Raw genomic sequence first — 12,065 nt, 5'->3', positions numbered from 1 at the left:
CCTCTTGAATCTGGGCTGGGCTTGTGACTTGCTTTGACCAACAGAATATGGTAGAAGTGATGTTTGTGCCAAACATAAACTTATTTATATGTCCGCATAGAAAATCCTGGAAGGCTTTCTCTCTCTTTCTGCCCTTGGCGCGGTAGAGAATCACCTGTCACTGCTCCTTCAGATTGCTCGTCATTACCTTACTGAGTGATGGAGCCTGTTATTAAACCCATTCTCATCCTTCTGATCCAGGTTAAAAATATTGGTTTCTCCTATTTTCTCTCTGAGAGGCCGATTTCTGTTGCTTCATTCCAGGTATAGCTTACTTTTTGAATAAACATTTTAACCAAACCCTATAATTTGTGCAGGGCCAGACTAGGATGGGGTAAGTAAGGCAAGTGAGGCCCTTATCTCAGCTGCAAAGTGTAAGGAGGCATCAAAAACACATTTATCAAAAAAAGTTACTGTTTAATGCAATACTTCAAAAAACTGAAATTAATGCAAAAATTGAACAAAATAGCAAAATTTTAGGTAAAGACACTATGAGTGCGAGACCACATAGCATAATCTTTGGACTAAGTACGTCTAAATTCCATGTCTTAATTTTGCCACTTTTTACTGTAAGACCTTGGAGGATTTATTTACCTTCTCCAAATGTGTTTTCTCATCTATATAATGTAGCTACTACTTTCATTGGGTCATTTAAAAATTAAGTAAGATGAGCCATCCAAGTGTTTAGCATGTCCATATCACATTACTACTCAGTAAATGTACTGATTTCTCACTTTTTTCTAGGTTTGTATTTTTTCCTTTTGAAGCTTATCATTCATTGAACAAATCTTTTTTGAGTACCTATCAATGTTCTTGGGATTGCTCTTAGCAGTGTTTTTGAAATTATGCTATAATGGTAAGCAAAAACAGGCATGGGCCTTGAGATCAACGAGCTTACATTCCCATGGAAAAGATAGACATTAATCCAATAATCGCAAACTCACATTTAAATACCCAATGTGATAAGTATATAATGGAGGGATTATACGTAATTAGGCAATACTTCCTGCGTAAGTGCCAATCTGAGATATGTACACTAATAATGGAGAGAAAAGTAGCATTCCTAGATAGAGAATGGTCCTTTGCAAATGGTTGAATAAAGGAGTGCTTGAAGACATTGGGAGAGGTCAGCAATGTCAGTTGCTCTAAGAATGTCCATTTCATTGGTCACCTTAGGGAGAGCTATGACTCTATGTTTGACTTAAGTGAAGAAAGAAAGGGAGATGACAAATGGACCTATGAAACAGCAGTACTTCTATTACAGAGAGCAGTTTATTTTGTTGTTGTAGTTGTTTCCCCCCCCCCCAGGGTTCTAGACAGAGATAGGATAGGAAACAGAAGGAAAGTTTTTCTTTTGTTGATTGTTTGCTGAGGAAAGAGACTTGGTAATGTTTAAAAATCACAGCAGGAAGTTTTCATACCAGAGGGAGGGATTAAATACACAATGGAGAGGAAAAGTAATCAATTCAGTCAAATGCTTATGAGGGAAGAAGGGAATAAGTTTCAAATCACCATCTGTAGACAGGTGGAGAGGTAATAAATCCCCAGTTATGATGCAGAGAAGGGTAGGATGGTTGCAGATATAGGTGATTTGTGGTGGGTTGTGCAGAGACAGAGAACAGATTTGCATCATAAAATCAGAGGTGTCCTTTTCTCATTATCACTCTCCTGTGATCATGTAGTGAGTTCAGTTTCAGATCCAAGTACAAGAATGCGATCTTCTGTATACCATTCTGCCAAGTGACCAGGGGCTTCCCTTGGTCTTCTAGTCATCCAGTGTGGAACTGGGAAGGAGACTCCCCATGAAGTAGTCATGGTGGCAAAGGAAAAATTCCTGGCATTTGTAATTGTATTCATTTTCTATTGCTGCTATAATAATGGACTACAAATTTAGTGGCTTAAATAAGACAAATGTATTATTTTACTGTTCTGTAGAAGACTAACACAGATCTCACTAGGCTAAGATCAGAATGTTGGTGGGTTGCATTCCTTTCTGGAGGCTCTAGGGAAAAATTTATTTCCTTGCCTTTTCCAGCTTCTAGAGGCTGCCTGCTCTACTTGCCTGATGATTCCCTTTCTCTGTCTTCAAAAACCAGCAATATTGGCCAGGATCCTTCTAACACTGCCATCTCTCTGGCTCTTTCTTTTAATCGTCTTATCTACTTTTAAGGACTCTTGTGATTGCTTTGGGCCCACCTGACTAACTCAGGATAGTCTCCCTATTTTAAAGTCAGTTGATGAGGAACTTTAATTGTTTCTGAACCTTAATTCCCCTATTCTCATGGATCATAACTTATTCACAGGTTCTGGGGATTAATGTTTGAACAGCTTTTTATTCTTTTTTTTTTTGAAGGGGTGGTTATTCTACTTATCACAGTAACGTAATGGTAGATTGTCTGAGACTTTGGGTTCAAACTGTGCAATATTTTTTTTCTTTTTTTTGCAGTCAATAAGAAATTTACTTGCCAAATGCTGGCATTGTCCAGAAAAATTTAACAGGTTTGTTTATAACTGTTATAAAGTTGAACTGCTGAAACTTGTTCACTGAAACATTTTGACTTGCATTAATGCTTTATGTCCCCGCATTTATATTAAAAATTCGCACACAAATGAAAATGGAAAAACTGCCAATACCTGATTTCTGTCCCCTATTTTTCCACCTGCAATCATATACTTAGGTACCTTTTGACCCCACGGGGGGCGGGGGAAATCTAATGTTCAGAACTACCAATAATAGGAAGATAAATTTTTTTAAAGAATGAAGTTTCCCGTCGTAGTGGATTCTTAAGCACGTTCTCCACGTATGCGGCGTGCTAGCTGTATGTCTTTTGGCATAATTGTTACACGTTTGGTATGGATAGCACACAGGTTGGTGTCTTCAAAAAGGTCAACCAGATAGGCCTCACTTGCCTCCTGCAAAGCACCAATAGCTGCAGTCTGGAAGCGCAGATCTGTTTTGAAGTCCTGAGCAATTTCCCGCACCAGACGCTGGAAGGGAAGTTTGCCAATCAGAAGTTCCCTGGACTTCTGATAACGTCTAATTTCAAGGAGTGCCGCAGTACCAGGCCTGTAACGATGAGGTTTCTTCACCCCTCCAGTAGAGGGCGCACTCTTGCGAGCGGCTTTTGTAGCCAGTTGCTTCCTCGGTGCTTTACCACCGGTCGATTTGAGGGCAGTCTGCTTTGTACGAGCCCTGGTATAGAGACCTCCTTACTTACCCCCGTCTCCTTCAGGTGGAGCTCAGCGAGCTAGAGGCGGCGCTGGTGACAGAGAGCGACAGCGGCACCGCGGCGGCAGCGAACACAGTTGAAAGATGGCTGACACCGAGTCTATCCCTCAGCACACCTTTTTCTTTCATGAGGTCTCTTGACGCAAGTGCTGAGAAGGCAGGCTGGTCAGCTGTCATAAACTCAGATCCAATATTTCCAGGCATTTAAATGGCAACAGTGGCAGGGTCTTTAGGATCAGTTATCTAGCACTTCTGAGTAGCAAACCCCTTCTCAATCAACTCTCCTGACTTGAGATCCTAGTCGTCTTCTCCACTACTTTCAGAACTTGCAGCCCCTCTATATTACTCCACAAGAACCCTTTGCCTTCTCTGGCAGTCTCCATAGATTACAAATCAGACTAAATGGTACTTAAATGATTAGAAAAACTGTCTTCCTCTTTCTTGAAACCTGTGAGAGCTCTGTCATTTGAAACCCAGTGATTTGGCTGTCCACAACTTACAAAGGAATAAATAGGGATAGGACATTGGCATTCTGATTCTGTCCTGGGGAAGTCATCATCCCTCACACCTATATCCAGAATGGGTTGAACAGAATGGGTTGAATGACTTCTTCTGAAACAGCAAACAAAAAAAAAACAAAAAAACCCACAAAAAACCAAAAACCCAAATGTAATCTGATCCATCTTTTGTTAAGGGTCTTTCTTCTCTTTTTGACATATAATGTAAAGGATTTTGGGGGAAAGATTACAGATACCAGGAGGCTACTCAAAGTCATATTCAGGCTAAAATTGTCTATTTTTTTAATATCAAAGACTAATTATAGTAATTGATGCAATGCTGTGCTCTAAACTTACAATTTTCTTTTAGGAAACAGAATTATTGGCAAATACTCTAACCTCTCGTGGAGTGTTAGACTAAATTATCCTTAGAAATCATTGATACAGTACATTGAGGGAGAAGGGACATTTGCTCATCTACCTTTATTAAGCCTCAGGCCTTGGAATAATGTCCCCTGCATCCTGTGAAGCAGGACAGAAGACTTGATATGCTTGACTTTTAAATTAAAGAGACTCTTTAAAAGGAGAGGGAGGGTGGGAGAGAGATGCAAGAGGGAGGAGATATGGGGGTATATGTATATGTATAGCTGATTCACTTTGTTATAAAGCAGAGACTAACACACCATTGTAAAGCAATTAGACTCTGATAAAGATGTTAAAAAAAAACAACACATTTCGGAGGACTAAATAAATATACTTCTGGTTAAATGTAAAAAAAAAAAAAAAAGAGAATATGTAATGGAAAGCAGTTAGAGTTGAGAATAGGCCATAAAGATGAGCTGTTGGCTTCTGGAAGCAACATCTAGAGACTGTCAGTACTCAGGATTTGTATATGCTTCTGTTTAGAGTTTGAGAGGCAAACGTGGCCAGCAGAAATCTTTGGTGGGACTGCTACCCAGAGCCAAAAGACAAGGTTTATTTATCGCTCTAATGTATTAAACATTAATTTTTAATATCTAAGAAATAATTATTCATTCAAAACATTTTTTTAGGTTCCTATCTTGATTCAGGCTTTGTGGCAAGTGCCTAGAGATACGAAAAGGACTGAAACGTGTTTGAAGGTTAAGAACTTTGAAGGATAAATGTAGAAATCTAAAACATCATTGTAGTGAGATGTGTTTTGATGAGTTTTAAAAAACACCAGGAGACATTTGTCAGGCACATAAATGGGGATGGAGATGATCCCTCCACCCATGACTGGAGGGGTTAATTGCAAGCAAAGTAACTGACATTGGGAAAAGCCAGGGGGAGGGGGTGCAGTACACCCGTGTGCAATGTATTATAACAATGGCTGTTACATAAGATTCACGTGGAAGTAGGGACAGTAATTATTGAAAATGAAAAGATGGCAACTACCAGCATATAGAGGGTATTCTAAGACTTGTGACAGAGTTTTGAAATAAATCATTTGTGAATCAATTTTACAACTTGAACTTATATACATAGTCCATGGACTGTTTGCTTTGATACTTTCTTTAAGGCAACCCAGCTTTTCGATTGTATAAACTTATTTCAAAAATCTTGTATTAGTCCCATAAATAGAAAATTAGTACCTCTTGCTGTAAATTATAAATGGGAAGTAAGGTCTCAAAACTTCTTAAAATATCATCATTAAAGGCTAATCAGACACAATTATCTGCCAAGTAGAGTCTTAGGATTGATTGTTGGTGTCATTCATGGAATTAGCTTAGGATGGTAAGAGAAACCAATATTGAGAAGATAATGAAGTCAGCGTTTCGTGTGATGCTTTTGAAAGGCCAGTGTTTGGGCACTTAAAAAGAAGTTCAGCATCAAAGACAGGCCTAGAAGTTTAGCTCAGGGTCACAACAAGTTACAGGAGGAAGCTGACGTTCCAAGAGTGGAGGACCATAAAGTTTTGTGAAGTTATAAATAGTCATTGGGCAGATTCATCTAAGTAATCAGTATTACCTAGACTAGAAAAGACTAAGAATATTGGTTTTTCTTTTTTGCTTTCCTTCTTTTTTTTCCCCTTGTTTCCAGTTCAGCATTAACCAAAATTATCATCCATCACCCAAGGCAGAATTGATAAGAAAGATAAATTTTTTCTTTGGGTCATACCCTTCTAATGTCACACTTCTGCTTCATGGTGATAACTTTCTTTTCTCCCTTCCTTTCTTCCTTGGTGTCCCAATTTCCATGGCTGGATTCTGTCTGACCTGGGACTGTCATCTGCCTTACCTGTATGTTGAAGTTGCCCTACATATTCGGTTCCTACTCCCACAGATTCCTGTAGGAACTGCCTCATATCACATTAGAAATAACGTTTGCCTGTATTACGTATCTTTAAGGCCTCACTCCCTCTAATAATAAGTTAATCCTAGATGGAATAAGTATTTGAGAGTCATGGTAATATGATCATATATTAGTGTAAAAGGCATATCTTACATAAGCAAAAGCAAGAATATTTTAATGATGACTTTCTGGAGGCAGTATTTTTACTCTTCTGATCCAACCTATCATTGACATTAAATGCCAGTGAATTTCAAAACAAATGTTTTGCAAGAGGTCATGTTCTGCTCTTTCAGTCTGTGGTGTCAGAGAATTTCAGCCCAATTTGATATTCATTTGAGTTGTAAGATTTTCCTCTTCGACTAAGATAGTGGTTAGTGAGTATGCTGGATCTGCTTCTGATACCATCAACAATTTGGGACTTGCAACAAAACAATGACAATGGACAGAACGCTTGCTAGATTGAGGAGGACAAATCAGGGGATGAATTTTCCAGGCTAAAGTCAAGATTGTCAAGTAATGTAGAAGCAGTAGTCCAGAGGTCTTAGGGCACGGTACAACATGTAACACGCAACAGTATCTAATAAAACAGACAACTCTTATGCTAATAGAAGAGCTTGAGGCTGGTGGGATTAGGCCAGATAAGAGTGCAATAGTATGTGAACTCGCCTATATACTGTGTCCCTTCTATATCCCGCACTATTTTAATTTTGCATTTGATTTGCCCTCATTTATAGGTTGCATTGTAAGTGTTCCAAAACTTTTCCTCTTTGGAATATCTTTACCTCACATTCTAAGATACTCTTTCCAAAGGCACAGCAAAAGTACCTTTTTTGCTATTTCCCCTGCAGCATTTGGCCCAGTGCTTTGCACATAGACTATACCCCATAAATTATGGTAGTTGGATGATTTAAGTAGTTTTCTTTGTAAAGTAATAAAAAGTCTTACCCAACACACTAAGTAGAGATATAGATGTGAGGGAATCAGTTTGACAATAGCCAAAGCCTGTAATAGACAATGCATTTTAAAAAACGTGATGCTATTGAATTTAGAATAAATTGGGAGAAATAATTCACTTTTATGGTGGATTAAGACAGTTCTACTAATGAGACATACAAATGTTGATGATATTCTTCTAAAGTGTGATTGGATAAAAGTAATAGAGTTGGCAATAAATCAGTTTTGAACAAGGAAAAATAACCATAAAAATTTAGTACAGCATAAATATATCTGTTACTGAAACAGATTAGTTCTGAGATTATGATTAATATAGTCAAATATTTGATTTCAGGTTTGTTTTTTTATCTCTTGTTCTGAGATTAACCAATGAATTTAATAAAATTTTATATTTTTATAAACATATTAAAATTTTTTTATATTTTTTATCCCAAGCAGTGAAACTGCAACATGATACGAGATTAAAAATGCAGAGTCAGAGTTAAGAAAAATAATGAGAATCTCCAAAGACAGGAGACCCAGAGGCTAGTTTCCCCTCTATTATAAAGTACTGTGAGCTTTGAGGCAAACCATCTTTGGTCCAGGGGGTTTGGGATCTGTCTTCAGTAATAATGCAAAAAGATTTATTGACTTCCAAATTTATTCCAGGCAGTTTTGAGGCAGGTAGCCATTAACTTGAAATATTCTTAGCTTTAAAAGTTCCTTTCCGTATTTAGATTTTTATTATTTTACTACCTATAACTGTGGTTTATAATATTCTAACCTACTAAAGCTGTGTTTCGAAAGAAATGTGGCACAGAATCACAATATATAAACCAGATCAAAGCAGTGAGTCAGGCGTAGGACTTATTCTCCATCTGTCTGATAATCCCTTCCAAACTTCCTCCTATACTAGTCTCAAAGAACTCTATGGTATAGTCAACTACAATCTAATATGAATTTGATTGACCTAGACTACACTCATCAATATTAGTTCAACAGAGAAAAAAAGAGTAAATAAAGTAGATGTAATAATATGCAAATCCTTTGCTCCAAATCTACCAATGTTTTCACTTTGACCAAATCTATTCTCATCTTCTTTTTCTGGCCTTCAAGGTAGTCCAGAATTTGGCCTTACTTTCCCTGGGTTAACTGAATTTACTACTAATCCCCAGCCCTATGCTGAAATATTTAGATCTGTTTCCTCTGCCTTAAGACGTAGGCACTGATTCCTGCTACAATACATCTGGTCAGATGAATCCATTGTTTTATGAATACCATCTCCATTCTCTTCCTAATTCTTTTTCAGGATCAAGTATCAGTCCCTTCTTGCCTGACTTCTTCCAACTCTACTGTATTTAAAGTTTTAATAAATTAAGTACTAAATCGTATATTGCTTTGTGTTACTTGCCAGTATTTCATGTATACTCTTTTGACTCCTGGACTCTTCTCTTGATGGCCATGTATAATCAACTGAGAAAACCTCTTAATTTTTTTCTATCCTTTTAAAATAAATTTGCCTGCATAATCAAAACCCTTTAGAACTGCTAGAGTTTACATAGTGCTTGAGGCTTGCTGGTGCCTCCAGTTTTGAATAATGTTGCTTTTCAAGGGTTTTCCAACTGACCCCCAAATTGTGAAGATCATGACATGACTTAGAAGCGTCTGCTTCGGCACTGTTTACATTATCTTCTGCCTTCAATGCCGTATTCTTTATTCTTTCTGGAATATGGACTGAGACATAGGAATCCCTATGTCTATAGGGATAATCCAGTTTTCTTCACACTTTGCACACATCGTATACCACATTTTAGAGAAAATCTGGGTCTCCAAATCATGTTTGATTGAAGATAGTGTTAACATCCAAGAGAATCAGACTTGATGCACGGGTCCTAAGAATGGAAATTTCTAGTTGATGCAAATGCTCTGAAATCAGAAAGAGAGAAGATGGGGACAAAGGTACCTACAAAGTTTGGAGAAGTTGGTTGAGACTTTAAGAATTGGAAGCTGGCAAGGGGCAGGCAAATGTCTAGGTCTCTAAACACTAGCAAGGTTTTAACCTCCAAAGAAGGGCTTGAGTAAAAACCAGTAATGAGGGCAGGAATTTATATATTTGGAGTAGGAAAGGGAAACAGAGATGTAGAAGGACCTGTGGGTCTAGGGGCAAAAAGAAATCCAGGACTCAGACCCAGGACCTTCAAGGCTGAGTTTATAGTGGAATAACTAATTTAAATCACCAGGAACAGTATCTTCTTTATATAGATCCTGCATAATAATCAGAGCTTCTCTGAGCATTAGTAAGCTCTTGATGATTGATGATATGTGTTTGCATTTTTAGAATCTTAAATTAAACCAGCCAATATTATTTTAAATTTTTATCATTTCTGTTATGTTTCTCTTTTAGTAGGATATTTGTATTTTCATCTTAAACATAGAAAATAGCATAATTATTTTATTTATTCTCCCAAAAAGCACATTTTTTTTCATTCTCTGTGTTTAGCAAATAATATGAATAATAATTTCAGCACATTTTTTATCCATGAAAGCCTAGGTACTGAATGTAATAGAATAAAATCCTATAGGCAATGAAGTGAATTTATTTATTTTATATGCAAGGAACACTGATGCTAAAATAAGTCTAGAATAAGAGCTTCAGCAATAGATGTGTCCCATTTAAATTTATTAAGAAAGAGATCTTCAGGTAGTGAGCAGACAGTGACTCTGCAGCAAATTTAAGTAATAATATTTTAATCTTCCAGTGTCTGATTTATTTTGAAAAATGTGTGACTTATTACTGAAAACACATCTTATGTAGGAAATAAGTGATTTTGTAAAGCAGCAGAATTTGGTTGTTTGGTTGTTTAATACTTGAATATATTTAAAATGCCTACATCATTTACAAGTCACCCTCAGATATAAAAATAATAAAATTATTATACACAATATAAAAAATATTTAGAATTGTTCTTGGGAGATTGCATACCTATACATCATGGACAATCAACAACTAAATGCCAAAGAAATTAATGTTAGATAGAAAATTCCTAAGTTGAGCTACAAATACAAATTCAAGGGACAATTTTAAATTCCTAACCTGAGACATAAGATAAAACATTCTAAATAAGTGCCTTGGATGTTGTAATGGACACAGTGGTTCTGCACCTCCAGGAATGATTTAAAATGCATTCACATCTTGCTGAGATATTATCTATCATGTATAAGAAATTTAAGCCAAAATACCTTACTTACCAAAAAACACCTTTTATGACAAATGTGAAACCGATGTGAAAATTCAAGGTGTCAGGAAGATTTTGCTCAGTAATGAGATAGTTTGATACCAGCTATTGAAATAAATTAAAAAGATAGGAAAAGAAACTGCCTTAGGGTTTGAAGTCTGATGTTATTCAGAAAAAAATATGTAAGTTGGGCAAAACTTTTGTTAATTATAGTACTGAGCTGAGAGTCAACATTATAATTTTAATATTATTGACAACAAAAATTACCTTTCTTGTATATTGGTTTTGACATAGATATAGTACTCAGGTTGAAAGTTTAACATGATGAAACATAGTTTTTTATTTTATATAAGAAGCAATTGTAAATATAAAGCAAAATCTTGTACATTTACAAAAAACGGTGATGGTCCTATGCGTAATTCTGACCTTGTTTCGGACTATCAGAGAAAAATCTGTGGACTAAACACAAGCAATGAACAAAGAAAGATTATAAACAATATGGAGAGATAGACCTTATGTTTTTATTCAATCTTCTTGATCAGATTATGGAAAGTGAATCTTTTTGTGAACTGTGTCGATGAAGAGTGTTGGCAAGGAACTGTGAAGACTTGATTATAGCTCTTGGGACCTTTCTTTGTTCATTTGATAAATAAAGGTAACACATCATAAGATTGTCCTATCTAAAACGCGAGGCTGAAAAGAAAAGGCAGAAAAGAATTGACAGGGCTTGATCTGCTTCTTTTGTTGACTCTCTTACCCAATCATAAATTCCTTCGTAGAAACATATAAAGGCATTTGAAAACTGGTAAGAGCTAAAACTAAGACATGATTATTGCTATTGATGTTAGATGGGCAATGAATGCAAAATGTCTGAGTGTCTTTAAACAACAGCGTTTAGGATCACTAGATGGCAGATGCTTGGGTTCCTTATTGTCCTCAAGAAACTAATAGTGTTTGGATCTTGTTTCAACTCATTTTTTTTTTTTTTTTTTTTTTTTTTGTGGTATGCAGGCCTCTCACTGTTGTGGCCTCTCCCGTTGCGGAGCACAGGCTCCGGACGCGCAGGCTCAGCGGCCATGGCTCACGGGCCCAGCCGCTCCGCGGCACGTGGGATCTTCCCAGACCGGGGCATGAACCCGTGTCCCCTGCATCGGCAGGCGGACTCTCAACCACTGTGCCACCAGGGAAGCCCCTCAACTCATATTTTCTGATGATTAATTATTAAAAGTTATGTTTGTTACTAATGCAAGATGTTAAAAATAGAAAAAACTGTGTTTAGGGAATATAGGAACTCTGTACTATCTTTTCCATTCTTTTGTGAATCTAAAACTTTTCTATAAAATAAAGTCTACCATAAAAAAGTGATGATAAAATGTATTTTTAATAGCAAAAGATCTGAATAGATACCTCATCAAAGAAGATACACAGGTGACAAATAAGAATATGAAAAGATGATCATCATAATTTCACATCAGGGGATTGAAAAGTAAAACAACAATGAGATGCCACTACACACTTATTAAAATGAGTAAAATCCCAAACACTGACAATACAAATGCTGACAAGATGCAGAACAACAGACACTCTTATTTTTCACTAGTAGAATTCAAGATAGTACAGCCTCTTGGTATTTACCCGAAGGAGTTGACAACTTAGGTCTACACAAAAATCTGCAGACAAATGTTTATAGCAGCTTTATTCATAATTGCCAACATTTGGAAACATTCAATAGGTGAATGGACAAACTGTGACACCTTCATAGAGTGAAATATTCTTCAGCAATAAAAGAAATGAGCTATTAAGCCACAGAAAGATATG

General features: G+C 36.7%; 1 protein-coding gene across 1 annotated transcript; it reads right to left on the bottom strand.

The window, feature by feature from the left end:
• Positions 1-2,813: 2,813 nt before the first annotated feature.
• Positions 2,814-6,091, bottom strand: LOC132528037 (histone H3.3A-like). Its single transcript, XM_060164060.1, has 2 exons — positions 6,025-6,091; positions 2,814-3,248 (listed from the first exon to the last, which is right to left on the bottom strand). Exons 1-2 carry the CDS (start codon positions 6,089-6,091, stop codon positions 2,824-2,826), a joined length of 492 nt encoding a protein of 163 aa, XP_060020043.1. The 3' UTR covers positions 2,814-2,823.
• Positions 6,092-12,065: the final 5,974 nt, after the last annotated feature.

The sequence above is a fragment of the Lagenorhynchus albirostris genome, chromosome 1 (assembly GCF_949774975.1).
Source record: "Lagenorhynchus albirostris chromosome 1, mLagAlb1.1, whole genome shotgun sequence".
Classification (NCBI taxonomy): Eukaryota; Metazoa; Chordata; class Mammalia; order Artiodactyla; family Delphinidae; genus Lagenorhynchus; species Lagenorhynchus albirostris.
The sequence above is the reverse complement of the archived record's forward strand: the minus strand, read 5'-3'. Positions and strand labels throughout refer to the sequence as shown.